This window comes from Oxyura jamaicensis, chromosome 4 (genome assembly GCF_011077185.1).
Source record: "Oxyura jamaicensis isolate SHBP4307 breed ruddy duck chromosome 4, BPBGC_Ojam_1.0, whole genome shotgun sequence".
Classification (NCBI taxonomy): domain Eukaryota; kingdom Metazoa; phylum Chordata; class Aves; order Anseriformes; family Anatidae; genus Oxyura; species Oxyura jamaicensis.
In genome coordinates, this window is record NC_048896.1 from 54,105,614 (window position 1) to 54,126,089 (window position 20,476).

Genomic DNA, 20,476 nt, shown 5'->3' on the forward strand with positions numbered 1-20,476 from the left:
GCATGATTTAGTTTAAAGCATGGTTTGACAACAGTCAGACTGTGAGGCAATAGATGAAAAAATACTGCATTACTTGTGCTGAAAGTTATTGTACCTGTATATATGGTACAATATTTATTTTCTGATACACTTTATTTTCATCTTTACATTAACAGTTCTGAATATGTAACTCCACAATCCTTTTCTTATTTAAAAAAAATGAATTTTTGCATAATTCATTTTCAAGGAGATGTTCCTACCTCTGATGATATGTACAAATTGTTATGCAATATTTTTTATTTGCTATTTAGAGTAGGGACCACTTTTTAAAACATTTGGGGGGTGGGTTGATTTTATGCTTTTATAGTAGGACATTAGCTATTTCATCTTCATAATTTGGAATTAAAATCTTTCACCCCACCCCAGAATATCATATAATTCTCAGCGTTAGTAATCAAAAATTCTCATGTGTAAGCTACTATTACTACTTAATAGCATTTACTGTACTTTCATATCTTTAATGAGATTGCTATATTCTACAATTTAACATATTACTACCCAGTAAATATTTTATTAAAAGGAAAGTATTTAAGCAGGCAGCCTTTAAACTGGGATTAAAGAGGGTTGTGCCCTCACGCAGTTAAGTATCCTTGTATCAGTAACACAATGTGGTGAAAATGTGCTGAGTACACCAGCATGCTGAGGGCTTGACTCACCCAAGTATTCATGTATATATTTTTTCCCACCGAATTCAGATACTCTGACTACTTGGATATGTTTTCAAGTTTGGTATGTACCTAACCTTGGTGGATTGCAACCTAAATGCATCACAATGTGGTTTCTAGCAGTGTGAGTACATGGTTTTATACCACTGTAACGCTTGATCATAGCATCACTGAATGCTGAACAGGTAAAATCTTTCAGTGTCCATATTTACTAAGTATCTAAATAAGTACTTCTCATCTTCAACAGGGCCCTGCAAAAGTGACTTCACTACAGATGTGGGTCACCAACTGTTAAAAAACTCTAAGGTTTTTTGGATGTCCAGCTGTAAATGAATGATAATTCTTTGTTTGATTCTTAGGCAGAACAGCCTGAAATGTTAAGCACTTACAGCATGCTTATCTTTTTTGCTTTCTATAGTATAATTTGTTTTACTTTAGGCATACACTTTTCAGATTTTACTGAGGAAATTCTAATATGTCCCTGTTCATATCGTGTGTGTATACATGTAAGTTAAGCATAAAGTAGCTAAGTGTTCACATACTTGATTTAATTTTTCATGTAGTTTTATAGACAAGAAATATAATAACTAGTACTTGCTTAAATAAAGGTACGCAAAAATATCTCGTTTATTTTTTCATAATTTTGTCATCCTGATCTAAGGCATTTATATCAGTCATTAACTTTTGAGCTACAGAGGAAATCCCAAGTGGTTGAAATCTATCTGAATACAGTTTTAAACAGTACAATCATTGGTATAGTAATTATTTTACATTGTTAAAACATTTTAATTTTATATAGTACCGTTGTTTAATCTATGCCATTTAGCACTTTACAAAATGGGATCATTACAATACACTTGCATTGTAATCAGCAGCTGGCATTAACCAATAGTACTAACTAAATCCTAGAGAATCTAAAGATATGAACCTTAATATTGAGGGGAAAAAAAAAGTGACATCTGAAAATAGCCTTTTGTACCTATTCTGCATGTCTGTAATTGACCACATCAGACAGGAGACATGGAGAATTAAGCTCGCGATAACAAATTCTGTTATGATATATTGACTATTTTGATTATTCCTAATACCAGTACTTGTCACTTGGCCTCTTAATTTCTGTTTCCTTTTCTCTCTGTAAAGGGTAGAAGGCAAATAGCTTTGTTGTGTAGGATGTGAAGTTAAAGAGAACGTAGGATGGTACTCTCCAGATCTCCACACATTGCTAAGACTTGTAAAAGTACAGTACAGTAACATAGGAAGGTCCCTGAGATGGCAACAGCAATGTAATTTTGTTAGCCTCAGTGAAGATCTATGTTTCTTATTTTTGCACCAGTAAATGCAGATCAGAATCAGGTTTCTGTGCTCAAGCCAGATTTCTCAGCATGGCTCTGGATAGTTTTAAATAGCAATGATAATAAAAATAAATAAATAAGTAGTTGTGTAGTGTAAGTTAAATACCTGTAGCAATATCCTGGTAATTTAAAGCACGTTGTATGTTAACAATAGTAGTGCCTTTCAAGCTCGCAGATCCACATTCAGTAGCTGCTTCTACCTGTGCCATTTAAAGCATCGTCCCACTAAAACGGTAACTTTAACTTTAGTGCTTATTTATTTGGTATTGGAAATGTTGCTGATTCTTACACACACACCCCACCCCACAAGTGCACAGAATTTTGCAGCACCTTGTGCCAGGATCTGCTGCTGTAAGCCTAAGGCATAATACCCAACCAGATTGGTAAGTTGACCGCGTTTTGCTATTTTACCCAACCTGGATAAACAAACAACTAGTAACATCAACAGGGATGTCGATGAGAGACAAGAGAGATTGTGAATGAGAGAGCTAAGTGCGCAGTCAGATGATGCTGGGCATCCGCTGTTCCTCTGTGCTTGTGTTAAGTATCGGCTTTCATCTGTTGAATGTCATGATTTAAAAATAAATAATCTGCTGGTTTAGATTTATTTGCTTCTGTTTGATCATAAAAACAGATGTTGTTATTAATAAGATGTCTTTACAGGTGCGTTTGACATCTTTCTCTCAACATGCACACGTGGTCATTCAAAGAGGAAAGAGGACTTCAGGTCTATATTCATTTTACAGTTCAATTTCAAAATGAAACACGGGTAACATTACCCGGCTATACACTCCTTATAATTTGACTAGCTTAATTGCTTGCACGCACCTGCGCGCGCAGTGCTGGCATGTTTCTGGCATCGTGCTTTTGGGGCAGCGAGCCACGGGAGCCAGCGCAGGCAGCGGAGCCGGGCTCTTCTGCGCCCTGCTCGGGCTGCGCTCCGCCAACACGCTCCGTGCTGCGGCTTCCCTTTGTTCCGCGCCGCGCCGTCCGCGCTGACAGCTGCCTGATTAACTTGTCCTGGCTGCAGTTTTCCAGTTTTCCAGTAGATGCCCCCAGAGACCATTAAACCTTTTGAACGTCCCTGCTTCAACCAAATGAAAGGCCAGTCTTTTTTCATTTTGCTTCCCGGAGTAACATAATTGTTCAAAGGAAACCTAAAATCGGCGTGGACGCAATGTAGAAAAATAAACTTGCTGTTTTAGTAATATATCATAATTAATATATTAGGTAGTAAGGTTCAAAAGGCTCAGCATAAACTAGTTTATTAATGTACTAGAACCATAAAGTTAGCGGTTGGATTTTATAAAATAAATCACATAGATTTAATTAGGTATCCATTTTTGATACCGATGTTAGGAATAAAGTAATGTGCAGTAATGTAAAACTTGAGACATTGTATTTAATCTCATATTTTACATGCTGCATGATATTATAAAAAGCAGTACGAAAAGGATTTTGAGGATTGAGGACTTATAATTTATTTCAAGATACCATGAAAAGTTTTCTTCTGTCACTGACACCGCTCATCTGAGGTTCAAAAGGACTGCTTGTTGGAGAAAGAAGCCTGGCGTTTCCATCTGGAACCACTTGGATAACTGAACCAATTTCAGAATTGGTTGCAGTGTCAAGCTCTCTCTTAGGTGTCACTAATAACATTCATCCCCATACTACGTTTATTTCTGGCCTTTCTGTATCTTTTGTGTGATCAGGCACTTGTGGCTGATGTGTTGTAGTAATTTAAAGAAACAAATGTATTGCTTTGCTCTTTGTGTATTTTCTGTTTTTAATTACAGCTTTGTGAGGTAACTTTTATCTTTATGCCTCTAAAATTTGAATGGTTATACATTAGGCAGTCTCACGGTTTATGAGTTACCAACACAGTTATCTTTGCCAGAGAAAAAATGTGCTCTGCACTTTTGGTAACTTCAGCATTATTTCAATTTAGTAATTGGCCTGGCGTTTTGTTAAAAGAATGGTGAAACTCATTTTTAAACTGAAATTTTCCTGTATGTTTTGTTATCCTGTAGCGGTTTGTTAATAATGCTGTTTTGTGCAGAAAATGTGCTTTGACATCAAGTGCATTAATCCACAAGTAACATCTTACACAGACAGTTTTTTCTATTTATACAAATATTGGTACTGTGCAGTGAGTGTTAAAAATGAACTGAATGGTGTTTTGTTCAGTTACTATTAAGATGTTTTAGCAGCTACTTGCTTTCTTCTTTACTTCTAACACATGATCATATAATGCATGCACATGTATACTAATGCATGCACACATATACTAATATATAGACCATATATAAATAAATAAAGGTGCATATATGTATGTCTGCTATTTAGATTTTTTTTCCAATGCTTTGGGTGATGTTACTGTAGGATTCAGTCCTAGGCCTTTTGAAGATGCTGGGAATTTTTTACATGTGTATATATATATTTGTTTTTTGTTAAATATAAATTTTAAAAAGAAAAAAGTATTCCATATATAGAGTAGATAGTATATTGTACCTTATTAATATAATATCTGCGTGGTATTTTGAAGCTGTATATTGAGAACTTGATATGTGCCAAATATAGTGTAAATGTTTAAAGATACTTCTCATTTACTTTTCTAAGATAAATGTTGAAAATGTTTTCTGTTACAGAATAGTTGTATTTTTTCTCTTGTAGGCGTAAACACTATGCATTTTTCAATATTGAAAAACATATATATTAAAAAATAAATTCAGTATTATAGTCTAAATCATATCATGTATCTTTTAGAATTGTGTAATATTTGTTGTGTTCAGTTCTGCAACTAAAATGTAAGAAATACAACTAAAGTTGTGAATTTATGTGAAAAATGTGAATTTATGGAGTAATTAATAGATTTTGTTATAATGATATTGAAATAATGCAGATTATTTACTTCTTGCACCTCAGATTACCATTTACTTGATTGACATCTGGCTAAGACTTTTTTTACAGAATTTCACTTCTAATTAGGATTTTTAAAGAACTACAGTAGTTTTTTTAGGCTATAAATACTATTGTAATTGGGCTATTGTTCAGCATGAGGTCATCTGAATTTCTTGCATACACTGCAAATCTCAGTTTTCACAATTCCATATTTATTTTAATGCCTCTCAGAAATAGTACTTAAATAGATTCTCATCTTAAAAGACAGTCTTAAAAATAGAAAACTTAAGTGGAATTACAAATTAAAATTACCACATTTAGGTCCTTGTCATTTTACTGGGATGAGGGTTTGTTTTCCCAGACTAGATAGCTGCTCCTGCAAACATTTATGTCTACACTTCAGTGTTTCAGGTAGTCCCATTGGACTCATAGCTTTCTCTGGGATGGGACACAATAATCGTTTCCTGCTGCATAAAAGAAATACTTTGATTATTTCCATAAATAATATCTAAAAAGATATATTAACTTTTGAGAGTATTTGATTATACAACTTTTGGATTAGTATATCTTTTCAGAGTTTATGAATTGGATAATTTTGATGTAAATTTATCTTTGCATTGCTTAATTTTAAAATTAGGATGTGAACCTGTCTCAGCTGAAGTTAAATGCTAAAGAGAAGCAAAATAATATTTAACAATTGTGTTTCTGACATAGCATTTATGTGATATATTAAACCAAGCCACCGTATCCTACAGCAAAACTATTGAATGTATACATTGTTTTGACATGTAGGATGTTTCATCTTTTCCTCTCTTCAGTGTTTTAAAGCAAACTAAGAGTTTATTGTGTTTTCATAATCTAATGTAAACATATCTTTTTTCCCATCAGTCAACCTTTTTTTTTTTTTCTTAACAGCACCAGCTAAAACTATCAGCATATTTTGAACATGTTTGCAATATATATTTGGATATTTATATGCTATTTCCATGTTTACCTCCCTAGGGTAGGATATTTGTAATTGTATTTTGGTAGAATGCTTTCCGAGAATGGAAAAATATACCCCTTCCCTGCTGGTGAACTGCAGAGGTCTCTTCTTGAAATCTGTCTTAGTATCTGTAATTATTTGGTAAGGTGGAGAACAGAATACAGGTTTAAAGGCTTAAAATCCGTCTTTCTTATTCCCAGTAACAGGAATTCATACAAGGAGAACATCTGCATAGACATGCTGCGACAGGGTTATCACAAGTCCTTCTCCGAGCTCTTCACTCTGATACAGAAGTGGAATGCCTTGAGGGAGGCTGCAGGGCCTGGGTCAGCCATATGGCAGCAGAAGTCCCTGGAGGAGCAGCCTGATAAGCTGGATCAGCTTTACCACTTCCTGACCAGGGCTGAGGCAGCCCAGCGAGCAGGTAAATGGGGGGATTGTGGGTAGCAGAGCAGCGGGAGCCGCAGCCGCCAATGCCTGGGGGAAGCTTCCAAATTGTTTCATGTATGAATTTGAAACGTTACTGCATCTTAGCACATTTCAGCCTTAGTCAACTAAGCTGTATTTATAGAATAAATGATTAGGAACTGCAGATATCGGGAGAGGTTTTCTGAGAGGGAAAAGAAAAAAGAAAAACACGTAGAGTGCATTATAATATCAAAAATGTTTAATATATTTATAGCTTTGATAACACCTCAAATATTTTCTCAGTTTCATTATTTATTGTTTTTCTTCCTCTATTGATTTGACTAGCTGGTTTTGTATTAGAAAAATTAAATAGGTGAAATGCTGTTTCAAACAGTAATAGTTTTATAAATCTGATTTTATTAAATACACTGTCTGCTAACTGTTTGGATTTGTGACTGACTTAAAAAGGATTGTGAACATGTCAAATAAAATACAGCACACAGATGTAACATGCCACCTGTGAATTACTAAATATTAGGGAAGACATAACTCCAAATTACTGTATTTTCTCTATTGCCTACTATTTACTGAGCGCTCATATTTATCATTTTGCTTTACTGTAAATAGTAACATAACTTACTCTGTTTTTCTCCCTTGGAATAATTGTAAGGAATGGAGGCAGGTAAAGCTCTAACTACAATTCTGTTTCATAGCAGAGTTGATTTCATTATAGTTGGCTTGTTTCAAGTTACATTTTGATTGTTACAAAGAGGGAAATCTAAAATAAAGCTTGAGAGTTTGGGACCTAAGCTTTCTTGCTGAAATTTAGAAACAGAAAATTTAATTTTAGAAAAGACAACTTCCCACTCATTTAACGTGTTTCGTTTATGTTTACTCTGAAAGCAAAAAGTTGTGTTTCTTTATTTAATTCACTGTAATCCTAGACAGCCTGTGATAGGGAGAAATACTCAAGTTTTTCTTGAGTACGACTACCACCTGAACGTGGACCCATGTTGTTCGCAGGAGTATGAAAGAGTTTTGCGCCCAGACTACCCTGCTGTACATAAGCATTGTGCCGATACATTGGTGTTTGAAAAGTGGTAGTTAAGGCATCTCTTGATGGACCTGCTTCCTGCAGCTGTTTGAGGAGAGTATTTTGCTTTCCTTTACTGCAAGATCTCTCAGTGTTACTAACTGCTGTGTGCCAATAGAGGTAGCAAATACCATCCCAGAGAGGCAAGGTGCTGACTGTGCTGGTTCTGCTATGGAAGGTTGGTGGTTCTGCCTGTGGAAGGCAGAAGCCCTTTCTCTCACTGAAATTGGCATTCATTGTATGCTGGGCTCCCTGAGAGATGGGATACCGCCCATCAGCTGACTGATTGTGTCTTGCCCCTTGAAGAGAGTATTTCCACACTTTGCCTATTCAAGTTGGTTAAAATGAAAGCAAAAAAAGTAATGAGAATGTGCCAATGGAATTGGCAAGTGTTCAAGCAACACATTTGGACTGAATTGCAAGATCAGTATAGTGAGAGTTTTGATTTTATGCCAGTTTCAGTGTAAACCTTTCCACAAATCTTTTTTTTTATGTGAGGCAGACAAAGGGGTGGATGCTATTTGTGTCACAGCTTGTTGGAGCTAGTAGTGCTGTGAAGTTAACATATGGATTACACAGCTCATCAAATACTAATTTAGGAGTTCCACTAATCCAGTTACTCTGATTCTAATCAAACTAGTTGGAGCTCTGTCTTACAATCTCATGACAACTTCAGCTGAAACCATTTAAAAGGTGTTCAGCAGTTGGCTTCATTCTTCAGCTGGAACTTACTACAGCATAGCTGTGACAACAGCAGCTGACCTGCGTTTGTTCCTCAGCCACTACAGTTCAAGCCAAATCTGGCTTAAAGCATTTAAAGTAACATTTGGGGCAGTGAACTGTGAGAGTTTTACAATGTGGCTGCTGTCACTAATATTAGGCTACCTGAAAACATATCTGTCTCAAGGATGTTGTCCTGAGCTAATAGTTGTGATGTAGAGATTGCAGATATAAAGGTATGAAAAAGATCTGTATGACTTGTACATTTTTTAATGAATTTAAACTTCATGAAGAGATATTTTTTTTTTTAACCTGAAGTGGTAAGTGGAAAATGGAACATCACTGATGTCAGTAAAAAGCTTTTCCTTTTGTTCTTTAGCTTTCTCACCTGATGTTTTTGTATCACACTGTTGCTGTCTCATTGTGAGTTTTGCTTAGAACTGCTGCTCCAAAATTTAGAGTTTCAGAGTTGTTACCATAGCATATAGAGAAAGCTAGGTACTTGTTAATTCACTTTCCATATTTATTGGTGGGATATGTGAATCTTTTCTTTTTGCTGATAGCCTGTAATTTTAGACTCTGCAATGATGGACATAGATTGTTTGCTTTGACAGGATGAATCAAGGCAGTCCATTATGATGTGGAAGTTGATATCAAAGAGCAATTACCTATTCAAATATGTATATTTGTAGGTGTTTTGTTTTTTAAAGAAAATTGCAGGATAAATGCCAAAGTAATGTACGTAGCTCAGCATCTGATATATGCTATTATTTCTCAATACATGTTGTTGAAAATCTTTTTTTTCAAAAAGAAAAAAAATATATTTTGAGGCCATCAAATAGCCTGCCCCATTGCCTGCTTGGTTTTACTGCCCAGAGTAATTTCACTTAAAATTATAATTGTCCTTTAGAGGCATACCAATGTCAGTAGGTTGTTGTTACTATCCCTTTTAATAGCCATAGCTCCTTAGTCAGTACTGTTCTGAAAGTTAGCAGGAGAGAGAGTTTGAAGCCACAGTCCCATCCTGATCTGAAAATGAGGATTGCTAACTGAGCATCTTTTGGCTGCTGATGTCCTGAGAACAAACGATGACCATAACCTACAGAAGTGCACCGGATAAATAGTATTAATTTTATACATTTTGTCTGTCTAAGATGCAGATAAAATCTGACCCTATATCTCTGTGTGTTTGGGTGGGTCGTAGGGAAACAGCAGGAAGAAAGTAAACTCGCGTCTTGGAGTTTTTGGACAGCACTTAGTTTAATGCCTGCCTGGGAGAACAGTTTATTATAATGATGAGTGTTGCTGTTCCTCAGATAAAAATACTTAGAAGTGAAATCAGAAGCTTTAAGCTGCTGTTTGCAAACCTTTTACCATATAACTGATTCTTTAAATTGGTACGTGGTGGCTACAGTCTGTCTTATTGTTTTAAAATGCATTGCTAATTTACTTCTTAGGCCTGTACCTAAAAAGTTCATTAAGCTTTTTGAATCACCTCCTCAAATTATTGCATAGCTACGTTTAGTTAGCACTGAGCCAAAAAAGGATAGTGCTATGCGGATTGGCACTGCAATCTAGTATTTTAGACTGGGATCAGCAGCCTGTCAGGGATGGTGTGCCAAATCTAGTGTTCGTCAAACTAGGGGTCACCTGTACTAGTTTTATTCTAAAATAGCTTGTAAAGCTTTGCTCTTCAGATCACATCTGAACTGTGTACTAAATGTGAGGTTGAACCCTAACTGAATCCTTACCTATGGTGACTAATCTAGGCCACAAAGAGCTTATATGATCAGTGCTTGCTAGTGTGGGCTGGTTTACCTGTGTTGTGGCCCCACCAGATGAAGGGGACACGAGGCAAGTTACAGCTCAGGAGGAATTACAGGAAGAGTCCTCTCAGCCATTGGCTTTCCTTTGCTGGAGCAGGGGAGCAGAAATGGGAAATTTCCCAGGTGAGTGGCTGTGATGTATACGGAGCAGTCAGCACTGTAGTAGCAGGTGACTGTTCTTTGTGCCAAAGCCAGTGCGTAGAGCTAAGGGTCACCATGGATGCCCCTTCAAAGGGGCAAGACACCGCTTAGTAGCTGATCATTGGGGCAGCTAGTGGGTAATAGGAATTACAACCTGGAAGCTGTTGCCTTTCTTAGAGCCTGTACTACGTTTGTGGTATGCCAAATGCTAAAATCTGTGCACGTGCTACTGGCTGCTGACCTGCGTTCTAGGAAATATCAGACACAAACAATTTGGAGGAGATGCTAACTTGGTGTTTTTTTCCTCACTTCAGAAAGCGAACTTTTGACAGCATGAATTATCATTTGTTGTTGTTGTAAAAGATGACTTTTCCTAAAGTATATGAAGAAAGCATGAGTACTTGATGTGTTCACACTAGAAAATCTTTCTATGTCTGAGGCACTAAAGGTTGAAAATAAAGTTTAGCATTTTACAGTGAAATGCTTTTCTGTAAGATTTCACGCTTGTGCCTTAGGCTGGGCTTGAAACATTGCAATAACTGCATTAACCATGCTATTGTGGAGAGGGGGAAAAAAAGTGATTGTGCATTTAAAAAAAAAAGAGAGAGAGAAAGAAAGAAGAAAGGAAGGATAAACATACCAAACCCTCCTTTAATATTTGCTTGGTGGAGGTAGTTTCTATTTGGTTTGGGGGCTGTATGGGCAAAGGAATACTGTTGTTTTCCAAGCGGATTTGTCCTTTTCTACTTCATATTGTTTCACAGGAGAAAAGCTAGCTGTTGATAGAGACCAGTGGAGGAATTTATTGTTTTTGCAGTTAGATTACAGAAAGTGAAATGATTCTGCTCTGGAAAGAAGCCAGACCTCAGAATATAGCCAGCTGACTTCATCAGAGGCAGCGTTTCTGCATTTTAAGTAGTGCCTGAGTGCCTCTAATTTAAGTGGCGTGTTTTCATTCCAGTGGCTTGGAGTCCCCTTTTAGTGTCCCAGATTACCCGTTGAATTGTCTTATGTTGCTATTATTAGAGAGCTTTATTCTTACTTGACAAAATTAAATCCTGACCATTTCCCAGCATCTTTGTATAGATTGTACTTTGAATATATTCTACTTAGGTACTTAGCAGCGTTGGGGAGGGGTGGAGGGGGTTGCACCCTGCGTGTGCCCTGCTCCATGATACCTAAGAAATGGAGACTCTGCATGCAATTTGATTGTGTCAGCATGCTACCCCGTAGCAACCTTTTTTCATTTGCATTTGTGTGTTTTCACTCGGTGAGTGTGGCTTACGGAAAAACTAGGAAAAGAAAAGGAATCGAAGTGTGGTCTTCTAGCTGCAAAAGTAGAGGCATGGTTGTCCTGAACCATGGGACAAAATGGGGCTGATGCTTTGCTATGTATGAATTTAGGTAGAAATAAACTGTTAGTAGCACCATATTCTGTTGCTGTTCGTGCTCCTTATCAGCCCAATAGCCTCCATCCTGGATCTTTCCTTATATGAATTCTTCACAGCATCAGCAGTCTTGGTACTGAGTCACAGGTATTGATCTCTCTGGCAAGAGAAAAATGAAACTTCCAGTAGTAATGATGTCTTTTTCAGACATCAGAAATGGCTCCTAGTGACTTAAATGATCTTAGACCGTTCCTTGACATGTCTTCTAGAGTGAATGGTCAGTTGTAATTAAGTCACAGTCGCCAAAAGCAAGTAACTGAACTGGAAGGCGAGTGTTACTAGCTGTTGGAAAGTTTCCATACAGCCTTTGACTGGCAGGAACAAATGCCTGACTGGTGGTTCCTTTGGTAGAAAATATTCAGCCAGAGATAGATGTTGAAATATTTATTTCTGATACCTGTATTTTAAAGGTGAGTTTCTGAAGTACAAGTTCTGTTTTCTGTTAACAACAACAGCATCTTCTTCAGGGAAAATGCCAATCCAGGATCTCTTCAGGATGTTGTTTTCATCTCCACTCTAAAGATAACTCTTGTACTTCTTTTCAATTCATCTCCTACATCCTGTCACAAAGGAGATCATACAGACAGATGTGGCAGCAGTTGTACTAAAGCACTTTACAGTAGCACGGCTTGCAGATCTTCTCTATGTTTCTTTTCTTTCCTGCAAAGTCTGTTACTTGTACTCAGACTCCACCTCACTATCCCTGTGCATTGCACTGCTCAACAGTTGTCTGGCTGAACACAGCCAACAGGCAGAGCATGGACATGAATGATCTTCTGCTCCATGCACGCCTTTGCTTGCCAAGGGTTCTCGATAACAGCCCAAGAACAAACCAAGAAATTATTCAGTGGGCTGACCAGGGACTATGGCTCGAGCATGACATGAAAAGATCCTTACATGTCAGTTGAGATGCACCTGAAGAGATTCTGATGCAGAGCAGGAAATTCTGTATGTGTTTAATATATAGGGTTTAATGTTTAAACTCAAGTGGAAGAGATTTTTAAATCTGTTTTAACAAAAATATACCAGTAAAGTTTGATAGGAATATTTTCCTTTTGTGCATAGATACCCACTTTCAATGTTTTTTGTTTAGTTTTGTTTTCCGTTGCAAAGGATGATGAAAATATTTTGAAAAGTACAGACCAAACAAAGTGGAAAGTAAATTTTCTATACGTCTGTGATGAAAACATTCTAAAAAAGTACAAAATAAATATTACAGTGTAGAATTACATATTGTTTTAAAAAACAATTGAACAGAATTCTTGTGAATTATTATTACTGCCTTAAATTTGGTAATTTGGCATTGAAAAAATGTTACACTGGTAATTGCTTATAAGGTGTGTTCCCATCAGCTTTTAAGTTATGTCCAAAACCACAAAATATCAGGCTTCACCATCGCTCCATCGAGTTTGGTTTGTTCTGTTCAGCTGCCATTTTCGGCAGCCATTCTGCTGCTCTTTACAGCATTCTCTCAATCCCGTGTCTTCTGGGAAACCTGGATTCACCTTCCATGGACTAGATGTAATTTTCAAAAGATTAATGAGAACAGTGTTTGAACCTTTATTTGTGTGCATTCTTAATTTTGTGCTCATTTAAGAACAGTTTGTCTTGCAGGAACTGTTTTACGTTTTCTTGTGTGACTCAGACTTCTTTGTGTTCATTTGGTATCATACTCCAGTGGTGTTGTTACCTCTCTGATAAGTGGTGCAATTTTTTTATATTTTTTTTACATCAATATATACATAAAAAAATTCTCTACATGTAATCTATTAGCAGATGCTGAAAACTTACTGTACAAAATCAGAGGGGTCAAAGCTTTAATGACTGAGCTATCTATGGGAGATTTTGTAGAAGACAGTATTTACCTATTCTAATATTTTTGTTCTCCTGTGGAGATAAAAGTTCACTTTCACTAAGTCTGACATACTGGCTTTGCCACTGTCATAATAATCTCAGTGAATTTCTTGATTTGTAAATCAGAGAGACTTTGAATCCAGAAGACAATACGGCTTTTAAACATCTATCTTACGGGGTTTATTTTCTTGTGACACCAGCATATCTGGTCAGCCACTGTCCAAGACAATTACAGAGAAATGGTTGTCTTTGTGCACTTCTCATTGTTATTCACCGGCAGGATAGTCATCGGAGGGTCACATTAAAGTTCATTCAATCAAAGCTGTGGCAGTAGCAATAGTCCGCCTCAGGTCAGTTCCATCTCCTGAGATTTGTAGGGCACTACCTGAAGTTATTTGCATAATTTTATGTAGCATTAGTGCCTTGGTACTTTGTAGCAAACATTTCAAAGGCAACAAATTTGTATCTAGCGTTCTTCCCCAATGACAATCTAATTCTTTCCTTTTGCTTTTTTATTGTAAGCGTTCGTTGGTATCCTCAAAGTTCATTTTCACTCTGCTGTAATCAATATCTGATGTGCATTATTATTACCTTAGATTAAGTTAGTGATTATAATTAGCTTTTATATTTTTCTGTGTTTAAGTGGTTATATTTGTGTGCTTGTAATCATCATGGGAACCTCTGCCTTCTACTTTGGAGATAATCTTGTGCCACAACAGATGTTTAAATTGGGATGAAAATCACAGCCAGGCAGTATCTGCTTTTTTTCACTGACTGGTAAGGGACCCTAGGAAACATATAGATATATCAAAAGTGGTTATGTTGGGTGTATCCCAATTATATATCTCAACTCTTACATGCACACACATGTATGTATGTTTTTATATACATGCATATGAGCACACGCACAGCAATATTTGTTTATTAAGCCCAAACAATTGCTTACCGTTGAAGGAGAGGGATTAGTTCGTAAACCAAAAGACAAAAAAGCAAGTACTCAAGAATGGAGGCAAAGCCATTTCAGCTTGATTTCAGAAAGGCACAGAAAGTTAAGTAGATGTTCTCCAGAATGGGCAGAATAGATAAAAATGGAGGAGAAATAAATATTAGATAAACCTGTTGAAGACTGCAAATGTGATTTGGCAGTAAAGGAATTCCTTCAGAAGACAGAATAAAGTTTTTACTGCATTGCAAAGCACACTGAAGGGCTTTTTCAAGACATTCTGAAGTCAAATAACTTAGTCACAGTGGCATGAGGGAAGAATGAGGGTTTTATGTTACTTTCTATTCAAATATATGTAACTTGCAATTTTTGAGACAGAACATACTGGAGATGAGGCTGAGGAAGCACTCTTCTGTGTGGTTAAGAGATGCAAACAAAGTACTTTTTTGAGTAATTACCACTGTTTGTTCTAAAGATTTCAAGGGACTCATATCAATGATAGAATTTACAGTCAAGAAATTAGTCCTTCTGGAAAGTTGGATTTTCCCCAGTTTTTCCTGTAAATTAAAATAAAAATAAAAAATTAACTGCATCCTTTGATAAAAATGTTTTTGATATAATATCATAGATCTAAAATGCTTAGAAAAGATCTGGATTTGGAGTGAGATCATGCCTGCATTGAAATCAATGTATTAATGTATTTTTGTGTGCATGTTTATTTCTGTGTGGTGCTCCATATCAGGAGTAAGAGAAGCTTTTTTTTCTTTCTTTTTCCCCTTTTCTCTCTTTGTTGAGCAAAGCTTACAGATTGCAGAACTCCTGAAAGCAAAGCCCTTCTGTTCACACTTCTAGCTTATCCAAACATTCTCTTACCTGCAGCAGCACTTGTGGTTCTTAACTCCTTCTTTACCCAACTACATGAGAATTGTTTTTAAGAACAGGCTGTTTCACAGCCACAAACACAGTAAGAAACCAACCAAAATTGCAATGGAATTTTAGTGAATTATTCACATTCACATCTAACATAAGCAGAGTTTGGAAAGAAAATTCATTTAGTGTGCCAGCAGTAAGTTTAACAGTGAAACATATAGATACATGCTACGCTCTCTTATCTCATCAATTCTTCAGCACCATGTAGGGAACATGTTCTTCAATACCCCTAGAGAGTAGCGCTATTATAAGAGTTACCTCGTAAGTTTTAGTTCTCTAATCCAAATTAATAGAACTTTTGAATAGTCTCACGTGGTTTTGATTTTATGGTTATTTTTGTTTTGTTTTATATGTGAGAGAAATAAATTCCATAGGCACTCTCATTTTGTAATTTTAAATTGTGAATAATGTATTTTTTGATAATTTTGTAATGCTACTTAGAGTTGGGACTCACACTGTCTTATAAATATTAAGAATAGTATGTATTCATTAGCTGGCTGCTGGATGTTAGAGTGGGAACTAAATGTGTTTTTAATTGTAAAGGAGAGCTGAGAGTTTAAATCTCCTCTGCTTTCCATATTTACTGAGAACGATACCTTGGTGGACAGTCTTTATCAGGCCAAGATGTAAAATTCCAGTTGGTCCTTAATTTGAGAGAGTGATAATGTAATAAAAATGGGAAACTAGATAGAAAACTCAAAACGTTTCTTGTTAGTCTTACTTTAAACATTTTAAATGGTATGAAATTAGTGGGGGGCACTTGCAGAGTGCTCTCTTTGGTTCTTTATCTCTGTCATCATGGTTGCTACCTCAGACCTGTTTTGAAAGCATTCAGTGTCTTTTCAGGTCTCAGTGCTTCAAACAGTGCTTTTGTGTGTTTTACTGAACTAAGTTTTGTGTTTGTAAACAAAAATGATAGCAATTCATTGCAGTTTTGCTAGACTAAGTTTTCAACTATGCCTAAGTTGGAAGGTTGTCATTTTCCCTTGATCATATTTCCTTGATATGTAGGAGAGCTCGGTAGTATTCGTGTGCTGGATATATAAATACTCCTTCATTTTCATTATATCGTGATTGCGCAATGTGTAAGTTTTGTGAAAGCTGATGAAAACTAGCATTTTGACTATAATTTGTTTTTAAAGGGCACCATGGGGAGGTGTATGATAACCAGCTTAACTTGGCCTACTGTTTCAATGACCCTGAGGACAAATGGTTAAGGAATTACTTTTATGAACGATGCTTTAACACTGCTCAACTAATAAAAACTGATGGCGGGAAAAGACGAGCACAAGCACATGCACACATGGGCCTCATCAGTGAGGAACAAGGTAAGTCACTGAGCTCATATTGCTACATTGTATCAGCATTAAGATGGTCTTATCTGGTAATTTGTGTTTTGTTACAGGGCACCGTATTTCTATGTAAAATTGGTTTGCAACCATAATTTAAAAGAAGTTTAAAAGCTATTTCAATTTTTATTTTTAGAGTAGCAAATAGACAAAGTCTGTAATTTCAGGCTGGAGGAGGCTTGGGGCAGCCTGGGCTGGTGGGAGGTGTCCCTGCCCATGGCAGAGGGCTGGAGTTACCTTATCTTTAAGGTCCCTTCCAACCCAAACCATTCTGTCATTGACAGTAGGACAGCACTGGGACTTCTAAAATAAAAAATGCATTCAGTAGTAGTTCTGTAAAACTTTTCTCTGTTCAACTGTTCTAAGAAGTAGCATAAGGATAGAATGAAATTGCCTAAAAAATAGTGTTAAAAATAAACCCAGGGCACAGGATGGGAGATGCAGGGCAGTCCCCATGGCCGAGGAGCAGCCTCTCTCTCTGGCAAGCCAAATGGCTGGGGGGAGCCAGCCCCAGAAAAGGGACTCTCAGTCCCCCCCCGCCTCCTCCTTGTTCACGAGGGCATCTTCCAGGTCACTCCAAACACAGCCCTGCCTTTGGCCATGCATGGGCCACTCGACCACAGAGGCTCACTGAGGTCACAGTGCCCACCACTGCCCCGCCTTTGCTGCGGTCCCTGTAAAACAGGGCCCCTGCAGCTGGCCCGCCATTCTCTGAGCTTCTAGGCCCTCTGACTGCCAGCTGGTGCGGCAGGAAGAAGACTAGAAGAGCAAGGCGAGCAGCAGGCCTCCTCATGTGCAAGGACAGCCATGCAGTCCGGTGAAGCACCAAGAAGGAATGCACCTGAGCAGAAGGAGATGTGTCGTGGGCGGAGGGATAGCGCCGGTGGCACAAGAGACACCAGTGCCCCAGGGACCTCTGGCGCCCAGCCCACAGACAGATACAGGCGGCATCATTGGCACCGCAACGATGCAAGGAACAGGCCGGCCCCTCAAACACCCAGCAACAGGGGGCCTGGGCCTTACCATAGCAACGGTGGCGTGGGGCAAAGGCAGGACCATCATACAGACAGCCAGGGGGAGCAGAGGCGTGCCCACAGTGCAGGACCCAGTAATGGCTGTAAACCAGATGACCAGAACATTCCGGAAGGAAGGCATCCCATTTGGGCAGTCCTGGGCAAGGGCTGGCTTAGAGGAGGAACAGATGAAAGTGGATCCACCTCTGCCAGAACAGACTTGGGACTACTGCGGCATGTCTTTGTGCTCTGCCATCCGAGAGCACCAACAGCATCGCAGGAGTGCCTGGCAAGCCCCCTACTCATTGCCCAGGCTCCATCGCAAGCATTAGCTTGGAGCCACCAAACATCACAGATATCCCACAGGCTTACCTGCAAGATGTCCTGGCAATAAACAACTCTTGCTGATTCTCAGGGGATGCATGAGTGCTTCTTTTGCGGGAGGGGAGGGGAGTGGGCTAAAGTTGTGCCAGGGGAGGTTTAGGTTGGATGTTAGGAAGAACTTCTTTACTGAAACGGTTGTTAGGCATTGGAGTGGGCTGCCCTGGGAAGTGGTTGAGTCACTGTCCCTGGAGGTCTTCAAATGATGTTTAGATGTAGAGCTTAGGGATATGGGTTAGTGGAGGACTTGTTAGTGTTAGGTCAGAGGTTGGACTCGGTCATCTTGGAGGTCTCTTCCAACCTAGGTGATTCTGTGATTATTCACAGACCGGTTTTCTCTGTTTACTTGCCATCAACAGTTGGAAGTATTCAGTCAGATGAAAACCAAAGCCGAAGTTTAAAGGGAGCATCCATTTAGCACAGAAGTCCTCTGTGTTAAACCTATTTCCTTTTGTGTATTTTTGACAAGAGACTGGTAATGCTGCTTCAGGCCACAGATGGGTAAGTAGAGTGGCATCTGTAGTTACACAAACTGGTTTGATTTAAGAGGTATGAACACATAATTTAGTTTAATCCCACCTCAATGATGGAAAATTTACACTTGGATAAAAGAGACTATATTTTTTGTACTCTTTTTAAAATCTTCTGTTTCTCTTACCTGAAGATCACATGATGTTTGTATGTTACTGCCATAGTGATGTTTGCTTCAGCTTTATACCTTACCTTAAGCTCCATTTCTCCATTTGTGTGTCTGTATCCTCAAACTGTGAATCTCTGAAAGTGATAAAAGATATTAATTAAGGTAACTGTTATCTCTGTTTACATATTTTAAAAATAATACATTACCTTTAATGGCAGGGGGGGTTGTGTGTGTATAACAAGATGTGTATGAAAAAGGTTTTCCTATGTTTGTATTATATCAAGAGACTCAAGCAACTGAATAAAACCTATCTTCCAGTGTTAATTCCTGAATACACTTTTACTCCTAACCATTTATTCAAATATGTGATTTGCACGGTCATTATTTTTTTGTTTATAGGTGTTACTTCTTGGGTTGAAAATATTCCCAACCCTGAGCACAGTTTGTGCTCAGTTTCTCAGCTAGAATGGCTTATCTCAGGGAAAAAAAAAAAAAGACACAGAAACTGAAATGTTTTTGTAAACAGTGGAATTCTAGTAAATGGCTGCCAGAATGGTATGTTTTGAGTGATGGCTTAGCTTCCCATTTTCCCAGGAAAAACTTGGACATGAAGCATAAAATCTATAGGCTTTTGTTGTGATTTTGTTTATTTGTTTATTTCCTCCCATGTTCTCTTACAGCTGAAAAATCCCAACTTAATATTTCCTCATGTCTCTAGACCGGTAGTCATTCATGCTATTTCCTCTGAACTGGTGTCATATCTGTCATATCTTTCTTGCCTGCGACACCCAGAACTGGATTCAGTTTTAAAACTGGAATTCATACCCCAGTGTTAGATAAAATGGAGTGAACTACTTTTCTTCCAAGTTGTACGGTTATTTGTATTTTCATGTATCACATCCACACTATTCATTTTAGCATAAATTGCATTCTCATATTCAGTTCACGATCTTCAGTAATTTCTAAATTCTTTTCTGAAGAACTGTTAATTAGCTATTCTGTTTGCCATTCTGGGATCACCAGTTATTCCTGCCTGTTATAAATACAATATGTTTTGTTTATTTTTGGCACTGAGTATTTTGTAGATAGTTACTATAAATTGTCAAGATTGTTTTTGACTTCTGACATTGTCTTTCAACATGCTTTGTTTTCCTCCCAGTTTGATATCATTAGAACATGTAATAATCTTTTGATTCTGTAACAGAGATCCTTAATAAAATACTAAGTATTATACTGGACCTAGGAGAGGGACCTGTGGTAACTTACTGAGTGCCTTTTTCTTTTCTGACAGTGAATTACCGATAACCAGTGTGCATCTATAGGATTTCCCAACCAATTTGTACTCACCTAACAGTAGTTACAGGTGAACTATGCTTCCCTAATGCTTTATGAGGAAGTTATGATAGTGAGAGAAACTTTACTAACTTAAAAAGAAGTTTGGTCTGATGACATTCACTCTTGATGTATTGGCATTGGTTGTAATACATTTTCATGTTTTATCTACATGCTTGGGAATAATCTGTTTGATTATTTATTCCAGTTTTATTCCAGGAATTGAAGCTAAGCTAGATTCAGTTTCCCAGTAGATAAGATAACACTTGCTTAAAGCCCAGCCAGTCATAACCAAGTCATTTTCATTTTGAGTGAAAAATGCTTAATTAGGTTATCTGATCCTCAGTAGAATGAAATGATTGAAGTTGCTGGATTTGTATTTTTATTTTTGCAACCTTTTCACCTGGTTCTTCAGTTCCTAAAACATAAAATTATAAGAAGGCAAATAAAAGCAAA

At 37.6% G+C, this 20,476-nt stretch overlaps 1 protein-coding gene across 5 annotated transcripts in view; it reads left to right on the forward strand.

Annotated features, from left to right (window-relative positions):
* TTC29 (tetratricopeptide repeat domain 29) overlaps positions 1-20,476 on the forward strand; it is a 127,629-nt gene that overhangs the window by 14,849 nt on the left and 92,304 nt on the right. For all 5 annotated transcript variants that reach the window (XR_004750173.1, XM_035323884.1, XM_035323885.1 and 2 more), the window contains exons 5-6: positions 6,143-6,366; positions 16,448-16,633. Coding sequence is in view for 4 of the 5 variants with exons in the window: in XM_035323884.1 (XP_035179775.1) it covers positions 6,143-6,366; positions 16,448-16,633 (410 nt within the window). In the remaining variant the exon portion in view is untranslated. The remainder of the gene's footprint in view (positions 1-6,142; positions 6,367-16,447; positions 16,634-20,476) is intronic.